A 26,597-nucleotide genomic window follows, 5' to 3' on the forward strand; every position below is an offset into this window, starting at 1 on the left:
AAATGGTTTTGAGCAGGAAGAGGGGAGATGGAGATGAGATCTCAGGAACAAATGTTTTGGTGTGAGGGTGGGGAGGCCCTGGCCCAGGTTGCCCAGAGCAGTGGTGGCTGCCCCATCCCTGGAGGTGTTCAAGGCCAGGTTGGATGGGGCTTGGAGCCCCTGATCCAGTGGGAGGTGTCCATGCCTGTAGCAGAGGTGTTGGAACTGGATGGGCTTTGAGGTCCCTTCCAACCTAAACCATTCTATGATTTTATGATCTTCACTGTTTTTCCCTGATTCATTTTTGTGATGAGGAATCTCCTGGTCCAAGTTGATTTTTTTTTTGTTTTTTGTTTTTTTTTTCGTTTTCATGTTTTAGTCACAGTATTATGGCAGCTCCTGATACCTTGCTCCTAAAAATTCACTCTTCAGAAAGTCCCTGGAGATACCCACTGGCTGTGCTTCGAGGTGAAGGGTACATGTGGCTCTTAGGAAATGCTGGCGCCACTCAGACCTTGCTGAAACTCCTTTTTTTTCTCCTCCCCCCTTGCCCTTTCTGGCTGTGTAGCACTTCACTGCAGGTGCAGAAGTGAGCTGATCTCTGCCTTTCCTGGCTGGCTCACTGCAGGACCTAGGAGCAAAGCCCCAAGGCTTGCTCCTGTGCTCACGTCCATCCTCTCCTGAGCAGAGCAGCTCCAAACAGCCAAAGATGGTTTGTTAAGGTTGGTACAAAGGGAAGTGCTTGTGCTCGTGCCTTGCAGCCGTAGTGGCTGATTCTGCCCACTTTTATCCTGCTCTGTGCTCAGGAAAGAAAATTCTGTAGCTTCAGCTTTCTTCTGTGTACTTTCTCTGCATCTGGTGGGGTGTAGTTGCAGCTGAACAGCACTTCACTGGAATGGTAGGAGAAAGGCAATCTGTTCCGAAGGTGGCTGCTGTCTGTGGCATTTACCAGTTGTAGGGTGGAAAATCTGACATAATGAAGGGTTTCTTGCTTTGAAGTGCATTAGAAATCTCACCGGCTTGATTTAGTTCTTGAAGCAATCTCTACTGTAGCAGAACAGGAGGCAAGATGCCTCCTTTGTGCACTGCTTTCCTTGCCCACTTTTCTATTGGAGCAAGTTCAGAGGAGGCCACAGAGATGATGCGAGGGCAGGAGCACCTCCCGTATGAGGACAGGCTGAGACAGTTGGAGTGGTTCAGCCTGGAGAAGAGAAGGCTGAGGGGAGACCGTAGAGCAGATTCCAGTGCTGAAAGGGGCTCCAGGAAAGCTGGAGAGGGGCTCTTGATCAGGGAGGGCAGGGAGAGGACAAGGGGGAACAGTTTTGAGCTGCCAGAGGGGAGATTGAGATGAGATCTTAGGGAGAAATGTTTTGGTGTGAGGGTGGGGAGGCCCTGGCCCAGGCTGCCCAGAGCAGTGGTGGCTGCCCCATCCCTGGAGGGGTTCAAGGCCAGGCTGGATGGGGCTTGGAGCCCCTCATCCAGCGAGAGGTGTCCCTGCCCATGGCACAGGTTGGAACTGGACGGGCTTTAAGGTCCCTTCCAAGGCAAACTGTCTCATGCTGAGGACTCCAGAACTGAATGCAGGGCTCCAGGCAAATCCTTGCTTCTTCCACACTGCTTCAAAGTGCTTCTTTGTTGGCCTGTGAGGTGTCAGTTTGAAAAAAGGTGATAGGGAAGTCAATTCCTAATACTGGAAATCTGAGAGCACTACAAGAATTGTTGGGTTCGTTCATACTCCTGTCCCGTCATACTGGTGTGGCTGTTTTAGAAGAGCTCTGTAAGTCATGGCTGTTGTTATACAACTTGAAGTTGAAAACACAACCAGATCCCCCAGTGGGAACTAAAAGAGTTTTAACTCTGACCTCTCCACCTATCTCGGTGTGGCTTCTCCTATAGGATGGCCCAAGCCAAGGCCTGATGAGACAGTGAGCCTGGATCTGGATTCTTGGTATTGATGCCATAATCACAGCGTGTGTGGTCACCTTTGAGCATTAATCTGACACCGTGAAATTTGTACCAGCACAAAAAATGTTGCTGCATTCACGTCTAGGGATCATGTGTTGCATCTGTGAGGGAGTGTATCTGATTACACTTAATGGAGAGCCCATAAATAATAAGTTTATGGAAGTGGGATATTCATGCGGTAGCTGGAGGAAGTCCACAGTCCCTTCTCCCAGGAGCGCCTCTGGTTGTCTTTGTGTTGCTTTCACTGAGTTTTGCCCACATCTCCCACCACCAGTACGTGTGCATTGGTAGTTAGAGATGCGTTTCATAGAATTATAGAATAGTTTGGGTTGGAAGGGACCTTAAAGATCATCCAGTTCCAACCCCACTGCGATGAGCAAGGACACCTCCCACTAGATCAGGCTGCCCAAGGCCCATCCAACCTGGCCTTGAACACCTCCAGGGATGGGGCAGCCACAGCTTCCCTGGGCAACCTGGGCCAGGGCCTCCCCACTCTCATGGTGAAGAAATTCCTCCTTATGTCTAGTCTAAATCTGCCCCTCTCTGATTTACACCCATTGCCCCTGGTCCTATCACTACAAGCCTTTGTAAAGATTCCCTCCCCAGCTTTCTTGTAGCCCCCTTCAGGTACTGGAAGGTCCCTATAAGGTCTCCTTGGACCCTTCTCTTCTCCAGGCTGAACAACCCCCACTCTCATATGGGAGGTGCTTCAGCCCTGAATCATCTTTGTAGCCTCCTGTGAACGCGTTCCAACAGCTCCATCTCCTTCTTGTGTAGAGGATTCCAGGACTGGACACAGGACTCCAGATGAGGTCTCACAAGAGAGGAACAGAGGGGCAGAATCACCTCCCTTCACCTTGCTGGCCACGCTTCTGATGCAGCCCAGAATATGCTTGGTTTTTGAGCTGTGAGTGCACGTTGCCGGCTCACGTCAACCTTCTCATCAGCAGTCTCCCCCAAGTTCTTCTGTGCAGCACAGCTCTTCATCACGTCATCCCTCAGCCTGGATTGAAAGCAGGGATTGCCTTGACCCAAGTGTAGGACCCTGCACTTGGCCTTGTTGAACCTCATGAGGTTTGCACAGCCCCACTTCTCTAGTTTGTCCAGGTCGCTATGGATGACATCTGCCCTTCCAGTGTGGCAACTGCACCACTCAGCTTGGTGGCATCTGCAGACTTGCTGAGGGTGCACTCGACCTCACTGTCTGTGTCATTGATGAAGGTATTAAACAGCAGTTTGTTGCACTCATGCTGAGCTGAACGCATCCCCATCCCTTAGGTCATTGATCTCACGCTGGACTTTCACCTGGCTTCCCCCAGGAAACACGGCTGACCTTACTGCTACCCTTGGGCAGTTCCTGTGCCGAGAGTCCCGTGTCCTGGGGAGGAGTGACCCTGTGCGCCAGAATGTGCTCCGGGCAGGCGGCTGGAGAGCTGCCGTGTAGAAAGATCCTTGAGTGTTTTGGTTGACACCAAGATGTCCGTCAGCCAGCAACATACCTTGGCACCACCTTGGGATGGGTGCTCCCCTGGGACAGCTTTGGGATGGATGCTGAGGCTGTGGCTCTGCTGGAACAGCCTTGGGCTGGTTGCTGGGGTTGAGACTGTGCTGGGACAATCCTGTGAGAGGCTGGGTGCCCTTCCTGTGCTTCACACCTGCGATGATGCTCCTCTGGGCTGGTGGATGTAGGCTCTAAGGGACCGGTGGCTCCCTTGGAGGGGTTAAACGAGGTGTTACTCAGGTTCCCACACCCATCACTGTCCATCTCTGCTCCTTTGTGTGTGCAGATGAGCTTTTATCACATCACCTCAGAGGCTGAACTCTGCAATAGGCCTTTTCTCACTGGCAAGGCAGGCTAGCTTTGAGTGAAGCAGCATCAGACTAAAAACTCGGGAGTCTGGTTTGACATACCAGAGTCCAAATGAAGAATTGGCTCTTACTTCACTGCAGCCTTTTCTGCTGCAATTCTCCCTTTGGAAAAGTCACCTTTATGGGTGGGCATCCAGGGCTCCTGGCCTGCTGCTCAGCCTAGGATGTTGGCAAGCAGCATGAGGTGATTGTGTCTCCATATTCCTTGTCCAGCTCACATCCACCTCATCCTGCGCGTGATGAACTTAATCCTTGAGGCAACTAGTCCTGTTTCAAATTGCACATTATTCACTGTGGTGGGTGTTTTCCAAGCTCTGGTGCTGCTTCTTGGGCACGTGGGGCAGCTTCTGGTTGTGTTTGTGCTGCTGGTGGTTGGTACCAGCACTGCAAACTTTCCCTGTGTTGCAGGGCAGGTTTGTCCAAAAGCAGTGAAACCTCCAGTGAGGAGCAGCTGAGGAGGGAGAGGATGAGATTTCCTTGCTCCCTCTCTTGTTAATGACATCTAATGTCTGTAGGAGACTGCTGCAGGCTTAGCCTGCTGCTGCTAATCGCCCAAACCTGGGAAGGAGAATGTCTGTCTGATCGCTGAGTCAGCACCCACATTCCTGTGCCTGTTCCAGGGTGTTTTCCTTGCAATTCCACCAGCTTCCCCTTCCCCTTTGCTCCTCGCCAGCTGTTTAAACAAGTTGGCATGAAAGTGTTGACCTTCTGGTGCAGCAGATAACTAGGAGGGGAATTCCTCAGGAGCGCTTCTAATTACGGAGCTGCCCTCTTGGGTTTTTCACAGGGCTTGGTGAATTCTGGGAGCGCACCTTTCTTTCCTTTAATTGCTCTTCAGCAGTGTTTCATGCTGGCACCCAAGGTTCAGATGGTTTTGTGTAGAAATGAGATAAGAAGAAAAACAAGTTCTTAGTAATTACTGTTCAGTTCTTCATCACCACGGTCTCCTCTCCTCCTTTTATAGATCTCTTCTCATTAATCACAGAATGTCTTGGGTTGGAAGGGACCTCAGAGCCCATCCAGTCCCACCCCAGCCATGGGCAGGGACACCTCCTACTGGATCAGGGGCTCCAAGCCCCATCCAACCTGGCCTTGAACCCCTCCAGGGATGGGGCAGCCACCACTGCTCTGGGCAACCTGGGCCAAGGCCTCCTCACCCTCACACCAAAACATTTCTCCCTAAGATCTTATCTCAATCTCCCCTCTTGCAGCTGAAAACTCTTCTCCTTGTCTTATCCCTGCACTCCCTAATAAGCAGGAGAGGCATTGCTGGTTCCCAGTTGGTCCATAACCAGTTGCCTGCTGGTTTGCAGCTCTGCAGTGCTTCATTCGTGATGGGAGGCAGTGAGCGGGCAAGGTCCTGGGACCTGATGCTGGAGACATAAGAGCATTTCTAAGTCTATTTCCATTCCTTCCTATATATTTTAGGTTGGAACCTTCTGTGAGCCACTTGGATGTACTAATCCCAGCGGAATATTATGCACTTCCCAAGAGCTTCATTGATTTCTGCCTGGGGTGTGAGCTGAGTCAGATCACAGGAGGCCTCCATGGGTGTAGAGGCCGTGTCAGCTCAGAGCAGTGCTGCCTCTGTTCTGATCTGGCATAGGCCATTCCCTCCGTTTGGACACTTTCTTATGTCTTGACTGATGTCCTAACCGGCAGGGGCACTGGCTGTTCTGCTGGGAGAACTTCCTTTGCTTTCTGCAGACCCAAGTGTTTGTCTGTAGCTAAGGATGGGGTTTTTGACTCCTTGTTAGCTCACCTCTGCTGGAGCCGGCTGCCTCCCTCTCTCCCAGCAGCTGTCAGAGTGCAGAGGCAGCGTCTCCGTGCTCCTCCTGTACCGCAAAGCCCCTTTGCGCATCCCAGCTCACACTGCTGGTGGAAACAAGTGGTGTTAGGCAGCTGACTTTGCTTTCCAGCAGGCTGGGAGGTATCACCAGACTGGTGTGTGTTGTCATTCAGGCAGTGGTTGGTGCTGAGGGTCTGGATGGTGTCTCCAGCCAGAGCAGGGCCTTGACCCACTTCAGGCATGAGTGTTGTTCTGGGTTGAGCTGAACCAGCATCAGTTTCTCACTCCAACTCAGTCTTGTCTGAGTAACTTCACTCTCTGAAAGGGAACTGTGTGTATTTCAGGCTCTGTTTCTGTCTAGAAGGGGTAACTTGGGGCATGGGGGTGCAGAGAGGCCTTTACTTACACTTATTCCTACAGAAACCAAGGCCACCCTGGGGCTGGGGGAGCTATGAGGAAAAGGGGTGGAGAAGGGCGGCACCTGCAGGGAGGGGTGACAGGAGAGGTGACCCCAACCTGACCACAGAGGATTCCACCCCATGTAAATTATACTGGACATAAAACTGAGGGATCACGGGGGTCTCGCTCTCTTCTTCGATGGCCAAGGTCCAGTGAGGACCTTGTCTGTTTGCGCTGATCCCAGATCCATGCTTTCCTGAATCCAGTTTCAGAGCCCAGCTCCCTCCTAGCCCAGATCCTTCCCGGTGCCTGCCCTGCAGCATCGCTGGTGACGCAGTCATTGTAGGACGAGACACAATTTCATATATTTGTATTTATTTTATTATTATTGTTGTTGTTGTTATTATTATTATTTAATTAAAGGTGTAGTTTTAATTTTGGTTTCCAACCTGCAAATCTTTTCCTCTTATTTCCCTTTCCTGGGGATGGTGGAGAAGGGAATTGGGCATCCAACTGCTTTGTTCTAGCTGCCAAATTGGCCAATTGGCTGGATCGCGGTGTGTCCACATCCTTCCCTGTGCCCCAGCGTGGGAAAGCACGCTTTGAAGTTTAACATTGCCTTTCCTGTAGGTGGATGATAACAGAGAGAACCCTTAGAGTTGCTCCTTTTCTCCCTGTTTCTTTGCTGTGCACAGCCTCTCTATTTTTAACCTGCTGTGTTTGAGGTTTGTTTTCCCGCGTCCTCATGACCTCGGTGATATTTTGGTTTTGAGGTATTTAAGAATCAGGATTGTAGGCATCTCACGTAGTCAGGCGTGACTATTGTAGTTGCCAGCCGAGTAGTACTTGTGGTTTTGGCGGCTCCTTGCATTCTCACCTTTCAGTAGCTCAGAGAAGAACTCCTTCAGGCTCTCTGTGTCCACTCTCTTTTTTATTTACAGACCTATGCAGCAACCGTGCTTATTAATGAGTTCTTGGAAGTGGAATCCTCTAAAACAGGAATTGTGATGTTGCAGTGTGTCGAGAGCCTGTTGGTGCTTTGGGGTGGCATAACTGTCCATGAATACTGTTCAGCAGAGGGGAGATACACCCCTTCCTTACAGTAACAAACAGTTTGGTTTGTGTAGGTGTTGGGATTAATGTTTGTGAGGGATATTTTAGGATGGTGTCAGTGTAACATTAAGGTCAGGTGTAGCTGGGGACAGTGAAGAGGAGGCATGGTTCCTCTAGGGGCCTGAAGGGCTGCTTGGACCTGTGACTGGGCATTTCCCTAATTACTGTGATCCCGAAGCGTCACAAACCAAGTTAAAGGAAGTCTATGACTGTGATTTTTCTCTTTCAGGCTTAAACCCTCTGTCCTTTGATCCTGCCAGCAGCAACAAATCTCTGCAGTTCAGCAGCACTGCTGGCCCACAGGTGTCGGAGAGCCCAGCTGAGAATGGAAGCGATCCAGGCAAGAAGAGGAAGAGAACAAACATCCCTCCAGGTGAGCTGAGAATTAGAGAAGGCACCCATGTAAGCGTAGGCTGAAAAAACAGCAACTGCCAGGCAAGGGTGTTCATGCAGAAGGAATATTAAAATCAAGACCTTAATGAAAACCATAATCATAGAATGTTTTGGGTTGGAAGGTGGAGGTGTACAAGACCAGGTTGGATGGGGCTTTGCTCCCCCTGATCCAGTGGGAGGTGTCCCTACCCAAAGCAGGGGGTGAAACTGGATGAGCTTTAAGGTCCCTTCCAACCCAAAACATTCTATGATTCTATAAGATTTGAATGCTTAATTAAGCTGCCTGTTTGTATAATGTTAATGGTTCCACCCGGATTGCCAGGTAACTCTGCCAGAGCTTGGGTAACTAATGCTGGTACTGCTGCTGGCAGCAGCACAGTGTTGTTCTTTGCTTTATTGCCCCTTTTGGCACGGAAGAGAGTTGAGAGATGTCTTCCAGTGGCAGTGGGAGGTGCTCACTGCTGGAATAGTCTGGCCCTCTCTGCTAAGTGCACTGTGGTTGTGACAGTTCATCCCTGCTGAATGTTTGTCCTTTGTCCATAAATACCTTGGGAGGAATCAAAGCGCAACCCCTTACCTTTAATCAGTGTTCTTTTAAGGCCCCTTAGAGCTGTTGATGGTAGTGGATAAAACATAATTTAGATGCTCTTGAAAGGCAGTATTTTCATAGATCTTGGTTTGTTAGAACGTCATCTGCCTAAGGGGAACAGAACTGGTTTTATTTGGCTCTTCCCTGTATGTTAGGTTGAGGTCTGTTTTTGGATGCTGCTCCTACAGAGCCTTGCTGGGTAACATATGCCCTGCAGCAGAGTTAGGGTAGGTGCTACGCTATGAATCACTTTTTTTTTTTTCCCTCCGGCAGATGGTGGCAGAAATCTAAGCCTCGACTCTATTCCGATGGGCTTGCCAATGTCCGACCCAACTGCCTGGGCCACTGCCATGAACAACCTGGGGATGGCTCCCATGGGGATGACGGGACAGCCCCTCCTGCCTGGTACGTGTCCAGCCTGTGCCCGCTTTTGCTTTTCAAACGTGAAGAACCTATTTCCCTCGAGTTGGACGAATGCCTGCTGTGTACAGAACACATTAGTGAGCTGTGTTTGAATGCAGTAATGCCTGCAAGGAATTTATTGAGAGGCGAGTAGTTTAAAACAGATGTGTATGTATTTTTTGATGCAAACGATAGTTGTTGTGGGGTACCTCTAGATATTGTAGGGTACCTGTAGATACTCAGCAGTGGACCAGGAAGAGGATGATCCCACACAGAGCTCGGCAACCCAGCGATATCAAGTAACACATTATTCTAAGCTGAACTGGAGCTGCTGAAAAGGAAGGGTGGGAGGGAAATGAAGAGGAAAGCAATAGGAGAGTAAAATAGATGTGTCAGAAAGTAGTGGAGGATTCTGCTCCAGGAATTCCCACCTTGTAAACCGGAGTATGTGTGCACGGGTGAGCCATCCTATGCAGAGCTCCTGTAGGAACAGGGCTGTGCCATGCCTGGTTCCTCAGCACTGCAGGGTGCCTGCGCATCCAGGACCTGAAATGAAATCGCTGCTTCAGCGCTTTACTGCATTAAGCGCTTGAGAAGGGGATGCTGTCTCTTGCCTGAAGAGTTGCCTGCTCACCCAGGGAGGGTGTGTCTGTGCTGGCAGCGCTCTACAATCCTATTTCTGCTCTTGTGGCAGAGAGCAGGCAGTTTGCTGGGTGTCTGATGCTATATTTAACTAACAGCATCACTTAACTTGACGTAAGTTTTGCCTGCAGCCTGTCCTGTCCTGTCCCCTAGGCCTGTTTCATGCTTGTCTCTGCTATAGGGGTGGTATTTTTATGTCTTTCTTGTGCTCACATGCCTGTGTCAAGTGAAAACCAACAGAAGCCGGTCCTAGGAGAGCACACAAGTTTGGAGCCAGTCTTCCAGTGCTGGAGACAACTTCAGAGTGATGTTTGGTTTGTCCTTTTTGGGATCCAGAGGTCTGCACCCAGCACAAACAATGCAGAATTGTTTAGAAGGAGCAAAATATCTTGTTCTGATCTGGCTGTAAGGGTGCAGGAGGTGTGCAAGGCCAGGTTGGCTGGGGCTTTGAGCAACCTGATGCTGTGGAAGGTGTCCCTGCCTGTGGCAAAGGGGTTAGAACTGGATGGGCTTCAGGGTCCCTTCCAACCCAAACCATTCCTTCCTCTGAAATGCCTGTTTCATGGCAGGATATTTGCCTCAGATCAGTGTTTTTGTTGTGACTTTGTGTGGGATGTAAAATGAACAGCAATGCTTGCAGTGAGTGCAAGGAAATCCGAATTAGGCGAGCTGAACACCATACGTAAACTGTGTGGAGATGTAGCCCTGGGTAAAATATAAAATACAAAGAAAAATAAAAATCAGCTCAAACATCCAATCTGGGTACTAATTGCTGGCTCGTATCCCAGTTGCTGTAAGTAGTGGTTGGGAAGAGAGGAATACAAAATTGTTTGCCTGCCTTAGGGATATTGGCAGCATCTGAAATGATGCCAGCTTAGGATCAAAAGGAAACGTTGCTGCTGCACCACTCAGTTCTGACTATTAGTAACTTCTGTTGGTGCCTTGCAAGATTAACATTTTTCATCTACATCTTAAACAAGGCAGCCGGATTCAAAGGCTCCGTAGTGCTTGGGCTTGCGCATTCCTTGATATTTTGGGATTGGCCAGGTTTTTGGAGCTGCCACAGAGAGCAGTGGTGGCAGGGTAGAGAAGATGCCATGTGCAGGGTAGAGAAGATGCTCTCCCTGAGCTCTCGCCCCACCACGCCAGCTGGCCCTGCTGCTGCCGGGTGTCCTTGCAGCTTTGCTGTAGCTTTCTCAAACTCGGGAGCCTCTCTGTAAAGCATCTCGGTGTGCTGATTCCATTTTGGTTGCCACAGTCATTGCTTTGCAGCTTCTGAACAGATTAAAAAACGCCTCCTTTGACAGCTCTGTTTAGTTTTATTTGGCACTGGAGGTAAATCTAAGAGCAAAATCATAGTAAAATACTACTGGGTAGGAGTCAGAGCACTAACTAAAGCCTAGGAAGGAGTTAAGCAGGGTAAGGTTTGCAGTAAAGTGTTCCCTTAAACACTTCTGGTTGGTTTTCTCCCAGTCATTCTGGGGTGTTCTTAGCTGCTGAAGTTGGTACCTGTGTGTAGTTTGCAGGGTCAAACCCTCTGTCAGAAGCTGCAAAACTATGTAATGAAACCGCACTGGGTTAGGTTTTACACAGCTTGCGTGTGGCACTTTATATGGACAATGTAATGCTTGCTGGGGAAGCTTTTGACACTTGATGGTATCTACAGATTGGAAAAGGAAGTGGTTTATTTGAACAGAGAGGACAATCTATTTGGGAATGGTTTTCAGCTGAAAGAGGGGAGATTGAGAAAAGATCTTAGGAAGAAATGGGGGTGTTGAAAGCCAGGCTAGATGGGGCTTTGAGCCCCCTAATGCAGTGGGAGGAGTCCCTGCCCTTGGCAGGTGGTGAAAACTGGGTGGGTTTTGAGCTCTCTTCCAACCCAAACCATTCTGTGGTTCTTTAACAATGAAACAGTTTTAAAAATGTTGTTCTGAGGACACAGATCTAAAGTGCTGGTGAGCTGTATTCCAATGTTCTCTCTAGTGCTCAAACTCAGCTAATTTTCATTGGCACTCATGGATACAGCACTCCTTTTGCTGATGGAATACACCATTGCTGTATGAGTCCAAACCAGCCCCTGACTCCCTTAGTCTCTCCCTCATTTAGATTTTGATCCTGCTCTTGGGATGATGACTGGAATCCCTCCGCTCAACCCCATGATGCCAGGCTTGGGAATAGTCCCACCTCCTATCCCTCCGGACATGCCTGCTGTGAAGGAGATCATTCACTGTAAAAGCTGCACTCTCTTCCCACCAAACCCCCGTAAGTGTCTTCTCCTGTTTCTGTCCATGTGGGAATGTGTAAGAGCGTGTGTGTGTGTGTGTGTATAAACGTGTCTTTGTCAGAGGAGAGCCGTTGCGTTGCTCTGGGGTGTCTCTGGGGGTAGATGCTGGCAAGCAGGTGACAGAGTGATAGGAAAAGCCTCCTCTTGTTGCTGTTTGCCATTTCAGTCAAGAGCCTTGATGGTCAGAGTGTTAAGGCCTGGAGAAGAAAGTATTCCAGTCCCTGGATATATGAACTCTAATCTTCATGGCGTGATTCCTGCATGCATCAGGGAGGGGATTCTGCTGCTCTGCTCTGGTGAGACCAGAGCCCTGCATCCAGTTCTAGGGCCCTCAGCACAGGAAGGATGTGGAGCTGTCGGAGTGAGTCCAGAGGAGGCCACTGAGATGATCCAAGGGCTGGAGAACCTGCTGTATGAGGACAGGCTGAGAGCATTGGAGATGTTCAACCTGGAGAAGAGAAGGCTGTGGGGAGACCCTAGAGCAGCTTCCAGTCCTGAAAGGGACTCCAGGAAAGTTGGGGAGGAGCTCTTGGATATTAGGGGAAAAACAAAAAGTTCCTTAGGCTGTGTTTGTGTAGCATCTCCAAGAATAAAGTTTTGAGGTCCTGGTGCTGCTGATGTCCCGTAACAGGAGCTCAGTGAGCCTTTGCTTGTGCTAGGGAGACTGCTTGGATGGCTTCAGGCTCTGGAGAGCTTTTGTTTGGAAACAGGCTGGTATTGAGCTGCTGGAGCATGTCAAGAGGGTGGGAGTGGAGCTGGGGGAAGGGCTGGAGAACAAGTGTTACGAGGAAAGGGAAGCTGGGATTGTTTAGCCTGGAGAATCATAGAATAGTCTAGGTTGGAAGGACCTTAAAGACCATCTTGTTCCAACCCCCCTGCCATGGGCAGGGACATGGAGTAGGCTGAGAGGAGAGCTCATCACTCTCTGCAGCTCCTGAAAGGAGGTTGTGGTGAGATGGATGCTGGTCTCTTCTCCCAAGTAACTAGTGATGGGACAAGATGAAATGGCCTCATGTTGCACCAGGGGAGGTTTGGATTGGATATTAGGAAAAATTTCTTTCCTGAGAGAGTAGTGAGTGAAGCCCTGGCAGAGTCTCCATCTGCTGGAGGGTTAAAAAAGCGTGTGGCTGTGGCTCCTTGGGATACAGATTAGCAGGCACGGTGGGGTTGGGCTGATGGTTGGGGCTGGATGAGCTTGGAGGTCTTTTCTGAGCTCAGTGATTCTATGGTTCCGTGTTGCTTGTTCTCTTACTCTGCTTTAGATCTGCTGCTTGATAAAGTTGAATGCAACATAGCTAGGTGTACATTCGGAGGAAACCAGGAAGGAATGGGTCGTCTCTCAGGAGAAGCAAACAGGTGAAAGGAATGTGCTGGCAAACCAATAACTAACCTGGTCTGTGTTCTCTCTCTTGCTCTCTTCAGATCTTCCCCCTCCAGCAACAAGAGAGAGGCCCCCAGGGTGCAAGACAGTGTTTGTTGGAGGGCTGCCGGAAAACGCAACCGAGCAGATCATCATGGAAGTGTTTGAACAGTGCGGGGAAGTCATAGCTATTCGAAAGAGTAAGAAGAATTTCTGTCATATCCGCTTCGCTGAGGAGTTCATGGTGGACAAGGCGCTTTATCTTTCTGGTAGGTGTATTTCTGTCTTGGAGGACAGCTTGAAGTTCTGGGACAGGGATGTAATGAGTTCTTTATAACCATAATGAGAGGCTTTGTTGCCATGGGAGGATTTGTCTCATGTTGTGTCTGCCTCTTTTTCTGCTGCTATTGCGTTTCTGCTTAAGTACATGAAAGCAGCTCCTGACAGGGGAGACGGCAATTCTTTGTTACATTGGGTGTTACAAACATATGGAAAATATTTGGATGAAGTCAAGTCCATCACTATCTTACCTGGATAAATGTCCAGCAGATGCTGTAGATAATGCTTAAAGGTCCTATAAAAACTTGCAGTTGCTCTCAGTTGCCTCTGGATTGAATGGTGAGCTTGAATTTATCAGTATTATTTTCCCTCTTAGTCATCGGAGTGGGAGCACCTGGGCTGATTTTGCCTAGGGAGGCCCTGTTCTGCAGCCACCTGTTTCACAACTGTTGGTTTCACAGCCTGGTTGGTGGTCATGGACTCTATGGCTGGCAGATTGTTGGATGTGGTCTATTGGAATGAGTCCAGAGGAGGCCACAGAGATGATCCGAGGGCTGTACAAGGACAGGCTGAGAGAGTTGGGGTTCAGCCTGGAGAAGAAAAGGCTGTGGGGAGACCTTAGAGCAGCTTCCAGTGCTGAAAAGGGCTCCAGGAAAGCTGAGGAGGGGCTCCTGATCAGGGGGTGCAGGGACAGGCCGAGGGGAATGGTTTTCAGCTGCAAGCGGGGAGACTGAGATGGACTCTTAGGGAGAAATGTTTTGCTGTGAGGATGGGGAGGCCCTGGCCCAGGTTGCCCAGAGCAGTGGTGGCTGCCCCATCCCTGGAGGTGTTCAAGGCCAGGTTGGATGGGGCTTGGAGCCCCTGATCCAATGGGGGATGTCCCTGCCTGTGGCAGGGGGTGGAACTGGATGGGCTTCTAACATCCCTTGTCACACAAACTATTCCATGATTCTATGAACTTCTGAAGTCTGTAGAAGTGTGAATCCAAGTCAGTTCTCTATTCCCTGTGTGAACAACGGGGCTTAGTCCCACAGCCTTTGTACAATTGCAGTTACTGTTAGACACCCACTACCTGCTAGTGTTTACAGGAGGAACGGCCCATGAAAGATCCTGCCTGGCGTGTGAAAAACACAGGCAGAGAGCAGCAAATCTCCAAACAATCATGGAATTATAGAATAGTTTGGGTTGGAAGGGACCTTAAAGCCCGTCCAGTTCCAGACCCCCTGTAGTGGGAGGGGACACATCTCACTAGATTCTGCTGCCCAAGGTCTCCTCCAGCCTGGCCTTGAACACCCCCAGGGATGGGGCAGCTACCACTGCTCTGCACAACCTGTCCCAGTGCCTCACCACCCTCATAGTCAAGAAATTCCTCCTTATATCTAGTTTAAATCTGCCTCCCTCCAGTTTATAGCCATTGCCTCTAGTCCTACCACTACAATGTTTCCTTCTCCAGAATCACTGTCTGTACACTGCGCCTTTCAGTAAACTCTTCTGTTCAGGGGCTTTCTGGCTCTATTGGAGCGCGAGGCGGGCGGTGGTGGGTGGTTGGAACTGAAGGGAGTTCACCTGTCCTGTCTGCCCACTGTTGTCCCTGCCAGGCTATCGCATCAGGCTGGGTTCCAGCACGGACAAGAAGGATACTGGGCGCCTACATGTGGATTTTGCTCAGGCTCGGGATGATCTCTATGAGTGGGAATGTAAGCAGCGGATGCTGGCGAGGGAGGAACGCCATCGCAGGAGGCTGGAAGAGGAGCGCTTCCGCCCGCCCTCCCCACCTCCCGTTGTCCATTACTCTGACCACGAGTGCAGCATTGTTGCTGAGAAACTGAAAGGTAACAGTTCTGTGGCCACAGCCACCCTACTCTGCAGGTGCTGGAACACACATTTGTAGTCTCCAGTGGTACCTCTTGCTGAACTGGAGTGGTGGAGCCATCCAGACCTTGCAGAACCTGCTCAGGCCAAGCCCTTGGCATGCCTGCAGCAACTCTCCTGGCCTTCTCTTTCATAATTGTTTGGTTTTTTTGTAAACACAAACCCATACTTGAATACAACAGTTTCTTCCAAACCATTCTGGTTCACATTAAAAGGACTGGTGTAAGTCCTAAGACCTTCTGTGAAGCCTGAGACTCCCCAGGTATGGCCTGATAATTTTGGAGCTGGAAGATATTCTCTTTTGTGGAAGAGTACATCTAAATAGGCACACGAAGCTGGGCAGCTCCCGGTACTAGCAAAGGCTGGGAGGTGAAGGGACTGAGAACAGCCCTGCTAAGAAAGACTTGGGGTGATGGAGGATGAAAAGCTGGTCTGAGCCAGCAGTGTGTGCTTGCAGACCAAAAACCAAGCGTATCCTGGGTGCGTCACCCACAGCATGGCCAGCAGGGTGAGGGAGGGGATTCTGCTCGGCTCTGGTGAGACCCAACCTGGAGCCCTGTGTCCAGCTCACATTCTCAGCACAAGGAGGATGTGGACCTATGGGAGCAGGACCACAGGAGGCCACAAATATGGTCCAAGAGCTGGAACCCTCTGCTAGTAAGACAGGCCGAGAAAGTTGAGGTTGTTGAGCCTGGAGAAGTGAAGGCTGTGTGGAGGCCTTAGGGCGGTGTCCAGCATTGAAAGGGGCTGCAGGAAAGATGAGGACAGATCATTTATCAGGGCCTGTAGTGACAGGATAAGGAGGAATGGTTTTAAACCATTTTAAATCAGGGGAGATTCAGGCTGGATACAAGGAAGAAGTTTTTTTAAAGTGAGAGTGAGGAGGCCCTGGCCCAGGTTGCCCAGAGCAGGGGTGGCTGCCCCATCCCTGGAGGTGTTCAAGGCCAGGCTGGATGGGGCTTGGAGCCCCTGATGCAGTGGGAGGTGTCCCTGCCCATGGCAGGGGATTGGAAATGAATGGATGTTCTTTAAGATCCTTTCCAACCCAAACCGTTCTGTCCTTCTAAGTTTTCCAGTAGATTTCTAGCAGTTGGTCCTCCTCTTGTTGCACCTCAGCAGATGTTTCCTCCGTCAGCTTGATGTTAGACTTTCCTTCGTTTGTGTAGACCTGTATCCAGACAACCCCGTGCTTTCAGGAATTGGGATTAGCTGCCCAAAGTGAGTTGACCTTTGGAAGAGAGCAGATCAGCAGTGCCAGGGAAAGGACCTGAATGCTGTGCAGGAGACCCTGTGCTTCTGTTGTGTAAAGGTGTCCTTCCTTGCTGCAGATGACACCAAGTTCTCGGAAGCCATACAGACCCTGCTGACATGGATAGAACGTGGAGAAGTGAACAGGAGGACTGCCAACAACTTCTACTCCATGATCCAGTCGGCCAACAGCCACATTCGCCGACTGGTGAATGAGAAAGTGGCTCATGAGAAAGAGATGGAAGAAGCTAAAGAGAAATTCAAACTCGCTCTCTCAGGGATTCTGGTTCAGTGTGAGTAGTGTTTCCACATGGAATGTTCGTTGTCTGTTGTTGTAGGGAAGCTGCTTAATTTCTAGCATCTGGAGAGGCTGCGCTGAAAAGGCTCCAGGAAAAGAAGCAGCAATCGCTTCTGTACAGCTACCATTAACTTACAAGCGTAGATCATTAACGTGGCAAGAGTTCCTTGTCGTACTTTTTATTGGAGTAAGAGTCCACATCTGGGGAGGAAGGAAATAATGAATTCTTAATTGTTTTCCTCTTTCAATTATAGTCTATTAGTAGTTCTGTCATCTTTTCAACTTCACTTGTGTGCATGGACAAGGTAAGTCCCTGGTAATCTGGTGCCTCAGCGAAGTCTGCCAAAGGTAGGATGAAGCAGAGGGTTCCCAACACCCTGTCCTCAGTCTCAACTGAAAACTTGTTGCAGAACAGCATTTTGAAGCTGGCTCTTTCAAATCCCAGTGCTTTACTAAACCATGAAATCAAGGAAGATATGTGGGCTGTTTTATCTGAGGTAACAGCCCCTCAGCCTCTTACATGCCCTTTGTTTAGTTAGTCTGAATGTTTTAAGACTACCTTCTCCACAGTGGTACTTGGTCTCCTTGAGCCTCTGGATAGACTGTGAATGTGCTGCTTTTGGATTTATAACCAATAATTTTAGCTGTTACTTGTTTGACACTTGATTTTTTAAAAATTTTTCTTGTAATGCCTAAATTCTATTAATGGTAAAAACTGTCGGTACCTGGTCCAGGAGGAAAAAGTGAGCACTGCCGAATAAGTAGCTGTAGACAACAGCATGCGGCTCCGCTCTATAAGGCACCTGCTGATCTCTCAGCTGCTCTTAGGTTAATCCAAGCAGAGAGCTGATTCGATTTTGTAAGATTTATGGCTACTGCAACAGTGCAAGTGTGAACAAAACCCCACATCAGGTAGATGTGCTTTCTGCTGTTGGATGAGTTCTTATCCCAGGAGAGGCACTTTGTGATTCCATATCCTCTACAAGTTTTCTAGAGAGATAGAAGGAATAAATCTCAGAAACGAAAAAGCTGATGGCTAGTGGCCAAACCCTTCTCTTGTGGTGCGGCCATGCTCGGGCTGGGGCTCTGTTCTTTGTGCCCACGGGGCAGAAGAGCAGCCGAGGGGCCTGCTTTCACCCTTGTACTTCATCGTCCTGTTCTAGAGAGTGAGTGCTGCCTAGGGGTGCTTGTTGTGCTCACAGGCAGCGTTGTGCAGCGTATTGGAGTATTTTTGGTGCAAGGTGTGCCTGCCTTTTTTGCGGTTGAGAGCGGATGCCATTTCCACGGTCGATCATTACTCTGTGAGTGTTTGACACTGGCCTGGTGAAGTCCATGCTTTCCTTTCCAGGCTCAGAGTCCCTTTCCTGAGCGTAGCCTCAGCACAGTACAGTGTTATAAGAAAAGGTTAGCCAAACTACCTGCCTGATTCCACTTTTTTACTCCTTTACTCCTCTTGTTCGCCCTCTCTGGATGATATTCTGGCCTGATTTGACTGCTGATTTGCTACTACAGTCGAGCAGATAGTGGCCGTGTACCATTCTGCCTCCAAACAAAAGGCTTGGGACCATTTCACGAAAGCTCAGCGTAAGAACATCAGCGTGTGGTGCAAACAAGCAGAGGTTGGTAATCTTTTTCTTGTGTTAGATCCTCCAGCACAGTCTCGTTCTTGTCAGGATATTGATTTTAAGTTTGCACAATGCTTGCCTGGATAACAACACCTTCGTTCACAGTGTGAGATGGGAATTACTCAGTCGTCTCTTGTGTTACAGGTAATAAACTTTCTCTTGGTATCTGTGTTACTCGTAGCAATATATTGAGATCTCCACGCTGGTTGAAGTTGTGCACAATAATAATTGATCTGTTTTCTGCTGTTTTTAATGTTAAAGCAAGAAGAATTTGTGGAGATGATAAAAAAATACAAGCCACAAATCTTAAGCATCATCAGAAGTGTGTTCTAGCACACTTTTCCACTCTTGAGTCTGTCAATAAATGATTGTAGCTGGAAAAATTAAGTGAGAAAATTCTCGTATTTGTGTATTTATCCCATGACATTGCTAGTGAAATACAGGATTTAAAGGCGGTGACGAGGCTGGGCTTGATAGAAGAAGGCAAGTAACTCAAACTGCTTGTCCTGAAAGATTTATTTTATTGGGTTCAGGCACAATGTCAGAAAAATCAAGCTAAGGTTAAAAAATCAATTTAAAGATCAAACTAAAGGCTATCTCTTGGGATGTGATGGTTTTGGGAGTGTTTGTCCTGGAGTCTGTGATGAAATAGTGATACGTGCTGCCTTCTGTTGCACGTGTAGTAGGGGAGTGATATTTGTCTGGCCTGAGGAAGCAGTTGGAGGTAGCTCTGCTCCTGGGAATGTGGACGCCTACCAGGAGTGGCACAGGAGCCCTGTGGTGCATCTCCTGGGCAGAGCTTGTCCCCCTGGAGCCTCTCTTCTGGATTCCTTCTATAGGCAGGTTAATGCTCAAAGTAGGAACAGAAGTATTGGCACTCTGGACTGTGAAGGAAAGAGCGAGGAATTGCATTTTTCTTCCCCATTAAGCATTTAAAGTGTGGTGGAGTTTGCATCTGTTTTTACCACTGGCAATAAAGACTTCTTCAAGGTAGCAGGACCCAGTGGACAATCTGTTCCAGTGCCTCATCACCCTCACAGGGAAAAAATTCTCCTCATATATAACCTAAATCTCCCCTCTTTCAGCTTAGAACTGTTGCCCTTGTCCTGTCGCTACTGGCTATGGTAAAAAGTCTCTCTTTGTGTTTTTTGTAAGTCCCCTTTCTACATTGAAAGGCCATTGTGGGGAGTACACATGCAGTGACACGATCTTCTCTGCATGTTACAAATTGGAAGTTCATTGTAATGTCTCCATGCAGCCTTCTCTTCTCCAGGCTGAACAACCTCAACTCAGCCTTTCTTCCTAGCAGAGGTGCTCCAGCCCTTAGATCATCTCTGTGGCCTCCTCTGGACTCTCTCCAACATCTCCATGTCCTTCTTGTGCTGAGGACTCTAGAGCGGAGCAGAGGGGCAGAATCCCCTCCCTTGCCCTGCTGGTCCCACTGCTGTGGATGCAGCCCCGGACACAGTTGGTTTCTGGGCTTTGAGCGCGTGTTGCCAGCTCATGTTGAGCTTCTCATCCTCCAGCACCCCAAGTCCTTCTCTCCAGGGCTACTCTCAGTCCATTCTCTGCCCAGCCTGTATTTGTGCTTGGAATTGCCCTGACCCAGGCACAGGACCTTGCACTTGGCCTTGTTGAACCTCATGAGATTCCCATGGACCTGCTCCTCCAGCCTGTCCAGGTCCCTCCGGATGGCATCCCTTCCATTTAGTGTAAATCTCCCTGTGGTTCTGCGTTTTCCTCAGATACCGTGTTCGTTATTACAGACTTGGAAAACAAGTCTATCCCAGTGAAGCCAGAAGTCATCTTTCACCTTTATGGTTATTTAACATTGAAAGTAAATCTGGGCAAAGCTGACAGACTGATGGTGATCGCCACTAGGCTGGAGGTGGACGCAGGCCACCTTACTGTATAGCTGTGACCTGAGGGAAATCAGTTGGATAACACTGAGTGGATGAGTTGGATCACACCCAGGCAGTGGCCAGCTGGTGAAAAAGCAGATGATTGTTCTTCCACAGAACTGGAAAACTCAATGACTGTGATTTCCTAGGCAGTTTCCAGCTGTGATCTTCCCTTTGGACTGCACTTCTGGGGCTTGCTTTCCAAATCCCACTGAGTCAAAGCTTTTGCTGTAGCTAAAGGAGGAGCTAAAGGTTTGTTTTATACCTGATAAGCCAAGCAGAGAGTCTGATTCAGATTCTGCCTCTACTTTAAGCCCTAGTGCTCTTGCTCTTTCCTGCTTACTGAGGTTTCTAACTAAGACTGGGGTGGAAGCACTCTCTCCATTTGGAGCTGTCTTTTGTTCCAAGGTAAGTTCTCCAGTTGGGAAGAGGCTGAGAGACCGCTGCTGAGGCCTCTTCCAGGAGTACTTGTTGCTGGGCTCAGCCTGCTGGTCTCCTCCTCTACCAGCTTAGGGTCTCCTCTTCAAGGAAGGTGGACCCACAAGGTGCATCTTCTCGGGACAGCTTTTAGCAGAAATGAATCCTGTGGCTCACTGCATTGGAGGCAAACCTGGTAGAGGCAGCTCAGGGAATGGGTTTGTGTTGGGGAATTGTTAGGCCAGGGATTGATTTTTATCCATGGTGACTTAAGATGTTTTTCCCAGGTAGTGCTGACAAATCCTATAGCTGCAGGCAGCTGATGAAGAAGCTGTGGAAGCTTAAGACATGATGAACCACCATGGTACCTTCCAGCCAGCATATTCCTTTGCTTAGGAAGGGCCTCGCTCAAGTATTTGGCTTCTCTGATTCCCATCCAGGGCTCCCTTTGGATGCAGGTGCACCATGACAAAATGCACTGTGCAGCCCAGCCAAGCCTGGCCCTGCTGCATGCTGTGCTCTTCTCCACCTCTGTGGCTGCTTTAGGCTTTCAGCTGTTGACCAGTCAGTTAAAAATGCTGAGAAGATTTTCCTCTGGTCTATAACCCCGATGCTGTTTTATGGGTGATCTCTCGGGCAGGCAGCAGTGGCTTTGGGTGTGTAGCCGGCACTGCCCATTGCACTTGGGTCTGCCTTGTTCTTGCCCTTTCCCAGGCTGTCCATCCATCCAAGCTGAAGGCCTGGTCATTTACCCTGTTGTCTGCTCTTGGTAGATCATAGAATGGTTTGAGTTGGAAGGGACCTTAAAGATCATTTAATTCCAGCCCCTCTGCCATGGGCAGGGACATCCCAACTAGATCAGGCTGCCCGAGGCCCCGTCCAGCCTAGCCTTCAACTCTTCCAGGGATGGAGCAGCCACAACTTCCTTGGGCAGTCTGGGCCGGTGCCTCACCACTCTTATCATGAAGAAATTCCTCCTTGGATAACTGACTGTTGTTTTCTCAGTGTTGCTTGTCCTGCTTGTTGGTGGGGATAGAGAGGCTTAGCGAGGTGTTTCCTTGTCTTGCAAACAGGGGCTGATGTTCTGTGCCTGCCCAGTGTGACGAGAGGATGTAGCGAGGTGTCTTATCTGGAGGAGCAGGTGGGATTAGCCTGGACAGGCGAATGGAGCAGAAAGGACATGCACAGGCAGGAGCTGGGGTGGCTCAGGGACCAGCGAAGAGGTAGCATCTCTGCTCCTGTCTGATCCTTGGTGTTGACCAAGGCTGTGGCAGAGAGCGGAGAGGATCTCAGCAGCTGGAGGGAGAGTCCCTGTGGTGGAGGCTGAACACCAGCGCTTGGCACAGGGGAGAGAAACTTCAAAGAACCAGGACTGGTAAAGGTCAGGAGGTGACTGGGTGGTCTCTGGCCTCTGTCTTGCGATTCCTGCTTCTACCTGGCGTGACCTCCGTTTCAGGTAGGTTTTGTTGCTGTAGCTGTGCAGGTGTGTGGAGAAGGCTCGGAGCAGGGAGGAATGGAGTGGGCAGCAGGTCACGGGCATATGGTTGTGCTGCAGCGGGGACAGAGGGTTGATGGCGAGGTGGCACGAGGTGCCCTGTAGGCTGCGGCTTGGAAGGTACGGGGTGTACTGGGTGGCAGGAGGGAACGATGCCAGGGGATGTGTGAGTAAGGAGCTGGGCTGTGGGTGGCCAGAGGGGACATCAACAGCAAGGGGGCTGTCACTGGTGTATTAAGAGAAGCCATCGTTGTGGGTTTTATCGATGATTAAATGGTGATCAAATGATTATTAATTGATAATTAAATGGTAATCAAGTGGTGATTAAGCAATAATTGAAAGGTAACTAAGTGGTGACTTGGCAGTGGTCAAACACTCAACTACTGACTGTGCTTCTAATAATTAAGCTATAGCTTGACAGAGATGTTAAAATCATTGCTAGCATACAATGTACTTTTAGACTTCATGTCAAATGTCATTGCAGATATCAGATGCCAGGTAAGGGTCTCAGCCTTGAGAAGCATCCCTGCTTGGATGGCTGCTGTGCTGCTCGCTTCTGTGCAGGAGAGCTCAGTGGGTTTGAGGGGCTACAGAATTTTATAGTGTCAAGTGATGGACACGTAGTCACTCCCTTTGTCGTATGTGCAGCTGCAGTGGGTTTAGTCCCAGCACTGTTGGCTCTGGAGAAGACAGAGCCTGGCACGGTTCCTCATGGTTTGCGCAGCAGGGCTGACTGGTTGGGCACGTTTGTTGGTGAGCGCTGAACCAAAGCCCTGCTCACTCAGAGTGGGGACGTCTGTCACTGGTGCTGAGCCAGAGAGCGTGGGGCAGAACGGTGCTGGGGAAGGGCAGCAAAGCCCTCGGGAGAAGGCAGTGACAGCAATTTGTGGCAGCAGGACATCAACAGCCTTGCTGTGTGAGCGAGGAGACACGAGGTAGCGAGCCAGTGGGAGTTACAAGGAAGAGTCAGTGATACCAGCAGCGCTGACAGATTGATTCATGCCAGATGTTGTCCTCGATCTAAAAGTCTGTGCCAATTTTTTTGTTAATCATTTCACTTTGTATCACGGAGTTCCATTTTGCAGACTGATTTCAGCATCTTTTCATCCAACCAATCTGTTCATTGTAATCTGTATTTAAAACCCACTCTGCTTTCTGAACCTTAGGAAATTCGTAACATTCATAATGATGAACTTATGGGTATTCGAAGAGAGGAGGAAATGGAAATGTCTGATGAAGAAATAGAAGATCCACCAGAGATGAAAGAAACAGAAGAATCAGGTAAAATCTCTTTTTACAGCTCTTCAACAGAGTACTTGTCTCCAGTAATTTCTTCCACTGGATTCAGTGTCTCCAAGCCTCATCCAGCGTGGCCTTGAACACCTCCAGGGATGAGGCAGCCACCACTTCTCTAGGGAACCTGGGCCAGGGCTTCCCCACCCTCACAGCAAAACATTTCTCCCTAAATCTCATCTCAATCTCCCCTCTTTCAGCTTAAAACTATGCCCACTCATCCTATCCCTGCCCTCCCTGATCAGCTTTCCTCCTCAGCTTTCTTGGGGCTGGAAGGCTGTTGTAGACATTCTTCTGGCTGAAGATGCCAATGGACCCTGGCCCAGAATCTTTCAGCTTTGCATGTTAGGAAACCTGCTTCCAGTTTGGAACCCCAGTATCTTCTTTTGCTTCTTTTTTGTTTCCTTCTTCCAACTTAAATACTGCATTCACCACTGCGAGGTGCTTCTTGTCTAGAGGAGCTTGTTTTCTAAAGGGACGTCACAAACAGTGGTTGGAATAAATTCATTTTGATAGTCTGGATTTGGGACTGGGTGGTGGGAGCTACAGAGCCACCATGTGCTGGGAGAGAGCTCCCAAAGACTTCTTGCTCAGAGTTCTTTGACTTTTGATTCCTGCCTGCTCTGTTCTCCAGCACTGGTATCTCAGGTGGAAGCCCTCAAAGAAGAAAATGACAGTCTGCGCTGGCAGCTGGACGCCTACCGGAACGAGGTGGAACTGCTAAAGCAGGAGCAGGGCAAAGCCAGCAGGGACGAAGACACAACCAAGGAGCAGCAGATGAAGCTTCTCCAGCAGGCTCTGCAGGGGATGCAGAAGGTGGGCCTGGACTTTGCTATATCTATGGCTTTGCTGCAGAGGCAGAGGGGCTGTGATGGGGAGCAGAAACACAAGCAAAGGCTTTTTGTGTTTCAGTGGGGTCAAAGCTGGCAAATGGGAGAAACTTCCTTTCATTTTCAGTGTTGCAAACCCCCCCCCCCAAATGTTCAAACCAGTGCTTGTATATGAGCTGATAAGTGACATGGAAACAATCTATGGTTTGTAGATTCCTCATGTTCTTCTTGTTTGACCACTGTGACTTCTGAAGGTGCTGAGTCTGTGCTTACCTGTTCTGTGACTGTGTGAGGTCCTGGTTACCAGCATGAGCAGGGAAGTGGGAAACCCCAAGCTTGCTTTGACACCTTTCCTGAACTTTGCTGGGCTCCTGTTCTCACAGATGGGGCAGAGGGCATGGAATGATAAGAATGGTTTGGGTTGGAAGGGGCCGTGTCTTGTTCTTTGGGATTTCTCTGGGCTGGATTTTGAGTGGTTTGGGTCCTCATAAACTTTAACTGTAGTCCTTGGGATATTGGACCAGATGGATAAAAAAAGCACGTAAAGCCTAGCATGGTTCAGGTAAGCACTTGGTTAAAGTCAGAACCTGCAGCAGTGCTGTGCAGGCTGTGGTCATTCTCTGTATGAACTTGACACAGGGACAGCACTGGGGTTTGTGACATTGGAGGTGGCAGGAAAAACCTCCTGTAGGCACTGTCAGCCTTCAGTACAGGAGGAAATGGCAGGAATTGCAGGACATAAGATTTCCGCAGATGTTGAGCAGGTCAGGGTTCTCCTCGCATTGCTACCAGGATAAATGGTGAGAATAGTCTGGAGGAACTGCTTTGATGAAAAAAGATGCTGTTTGTTTGTAACTATTAATAAATAGGATTATGAGTCTTCTTTTTTCTTCTAGTTGAGAAAGAAAAATTTTAAAGTAAACAACTGGCTAGGGGTATTTTAAGCCTGCAGGCAAGCATTTGCTGAACTATACATGTATTAATGTATCCTGATTTGACTTAGGGAAGTCAAACATGCTAGGCTACTGCCTTTGCATGCTAGCGTTTAAGCTTTTTTTCTCCTGATGGATTCATTGACTTGTGGAATGATTTGGGTTGGAAGGGACCTCAAAGCCCATCCAGTTCCACCCTCCTGCCATGGGCAGGGACACCTCCCACTGGATCAGGGGCTCCAAGCCCCATCCAACCTGGCCTTGAACACCTCCAGAGTTTCTTCTTATTATAAACTCAACCTTTTGAATATGATTTCTCTGGTCCTTACGGCAAAGCTCTTGTTCATTTTATATCCTTTAAATAGGAGGAGGTAAAATGCAAGTTAAGAACTGAGTTTATCTTTTCTTTACTAGCATCTTTTGAAAGTACAAGATGAATACAAAAAGAGAGAAGCTGAGCTTGAGAAAGTGAAAGAAGAAAAACTTAAAGTAGAAACGTTATTAGCAAACCTGAAGGAACAGGTATGTGCCATCCCTTTGCTTCCTTACTCCCAGTAGTAAAAACAGTCCTTGGATTTCATGGTCCCTCACAAGTGCAGTGAGGGAGAGAGTGCCCAGCCCTGGCTTAGGAGCAGTTGTCTTTGGAAAGCTGCAATGAATTACCTGCCAAATTGCATGTGTATCAGTGATGAACTTGCTGATTGCTTCGTGGACCAGTGAGCCAGTTGACATAAGCAACTGTATAAAGAAAAGATCAGCTTTCGTTTATCATATACCATGGTGTTGCAGATGAAATGAAATGTGTTTTTGTGCAACCCAAGCGTTAAGAGATAAAAAAGGGTCTCAACTGAGTTGTAGATTTTCATTTTAGGGACATGTTTTGATCTGCCTTCCATAGAACACTATTGATAGAAAGGTTTTGTCAGTGTTACAATATTCCTACACTCGCTGGCTTTATTCCAAGCGTAAATACATCCTGTGCCTTCTCAGGTGTGATCACCCAGTCTTTTGATTGTGGACCCATGCGTGAATCTAAACTTGGACCTCTCCTCTGTGACACAGACATAATTAATTATACAGGGTAGACAACAACATCACACAGCCCTTTTCACTGAGGACCAGAAAGCCAAATGCAGGGTCTTGTCCAGTATTTTCAGCCCTTAGCCCCACCTCTTTGTGCCATGAGCTAGGGACGATAGTAAATGTCTTTCTAGTAACTAAAAATGGTTTTCTATCCCAGTAACTGTCAGTGCCTGATACTGGAGAATAGAAATAACAGACTGGCATCAGTAATCTTTCCTTTTCCTTATCTCTATGTAGCAAAGTATGCCTGATGAGGAGGACAAGGAGAGAGATGGGACTGATGGCCAAGGAAATGTAAGTCTAAGTTTCTTTTATGCTACTTTACTCAGAATATCTTACTGAGGGAGGTGATGACACTTCATTGTAAATGAGGAGCAGTGTTTTAAAGTTTGTTGTGGAGCATTTTAGTGTGGCCTGTGCAGACTGTCTGCATGTACAAATTAAAGTCATCAGGTTATCCATCACTAGCAGCTTCTGGCTGGAAGAACAGTAGGGGTTTGCAACGCTATGGTGTGTGTAGAAATGGGTTCTGGTGTGCAA

The 26,597-nt window shown here is 48.8% G+C and overlaps 1 protein-coding gene across 1 annotated transcript in view; it reads left to right on the top strand.

Moving 5' to 3' along the window:
* ENOX2 (ecto-NOX disulfide-thiol exchanger 2) overlaps positions 1–26,597 on the top strand; it is a 34,279-nt gene that overhangs the window by 1,844 nt on the left and 5,838 nt on the right. The window contains exons 2-12 of the mRNA XM_069867835.1: positions 7,344–7,487; positions 8,370–8,501; positions 11,247–11,402; positions 12,847–13,053; positions 14,662–14,895; positions 16,264–16,476; positions 17,994–18,100; positions 23,086–23,200; positions 23,847–24,028; positions 25,389–25,496; positions 26,295–26,351. Coding sequence (XP_069723936.1) covers positions 7,344–7,487; positions 8,370–8,501; positions 11,247–11,402; positions 12,847–13,053; positions 14,662–14,895; positions 16,264–16,476; positions 17,994–18,100; positions 23,086–23,200; positions 23,847–24,028; positions 25,389–25,496; positions 26,295–26,351 — 1,655 coding nt within the window. The remainder of the gene's footprint in view (positions 1–7,343; positions 7,488–8,369; positions 8,502–11,246; positions 11,403–12,846; positions 13,054–14,661; positions 14,896–16,263; positions 16,477–17,993; positions 18,101–23,085; positions 23,201–23,846; positions 24,029–25,388; positions 25,497–26,294; positions 26,352–26,597) is intronic.

Source organism: Phaenicophaeus curvirostris, chromosome 13 (assembly GCF_032191515.1).
Source record: "Phaenicophaeus curvirostris isolate KB17595 chromosome 13, BPBGC_Pcur_1.0, whole genome shotgun sequence".
Taxonomy (NCBI): Eukaryota; Metazoa; Chordata; class Aves; order Cuculiformes; family Cuculidae; genus Phaenicophaeus; species Phaenicophaeus curvirostris.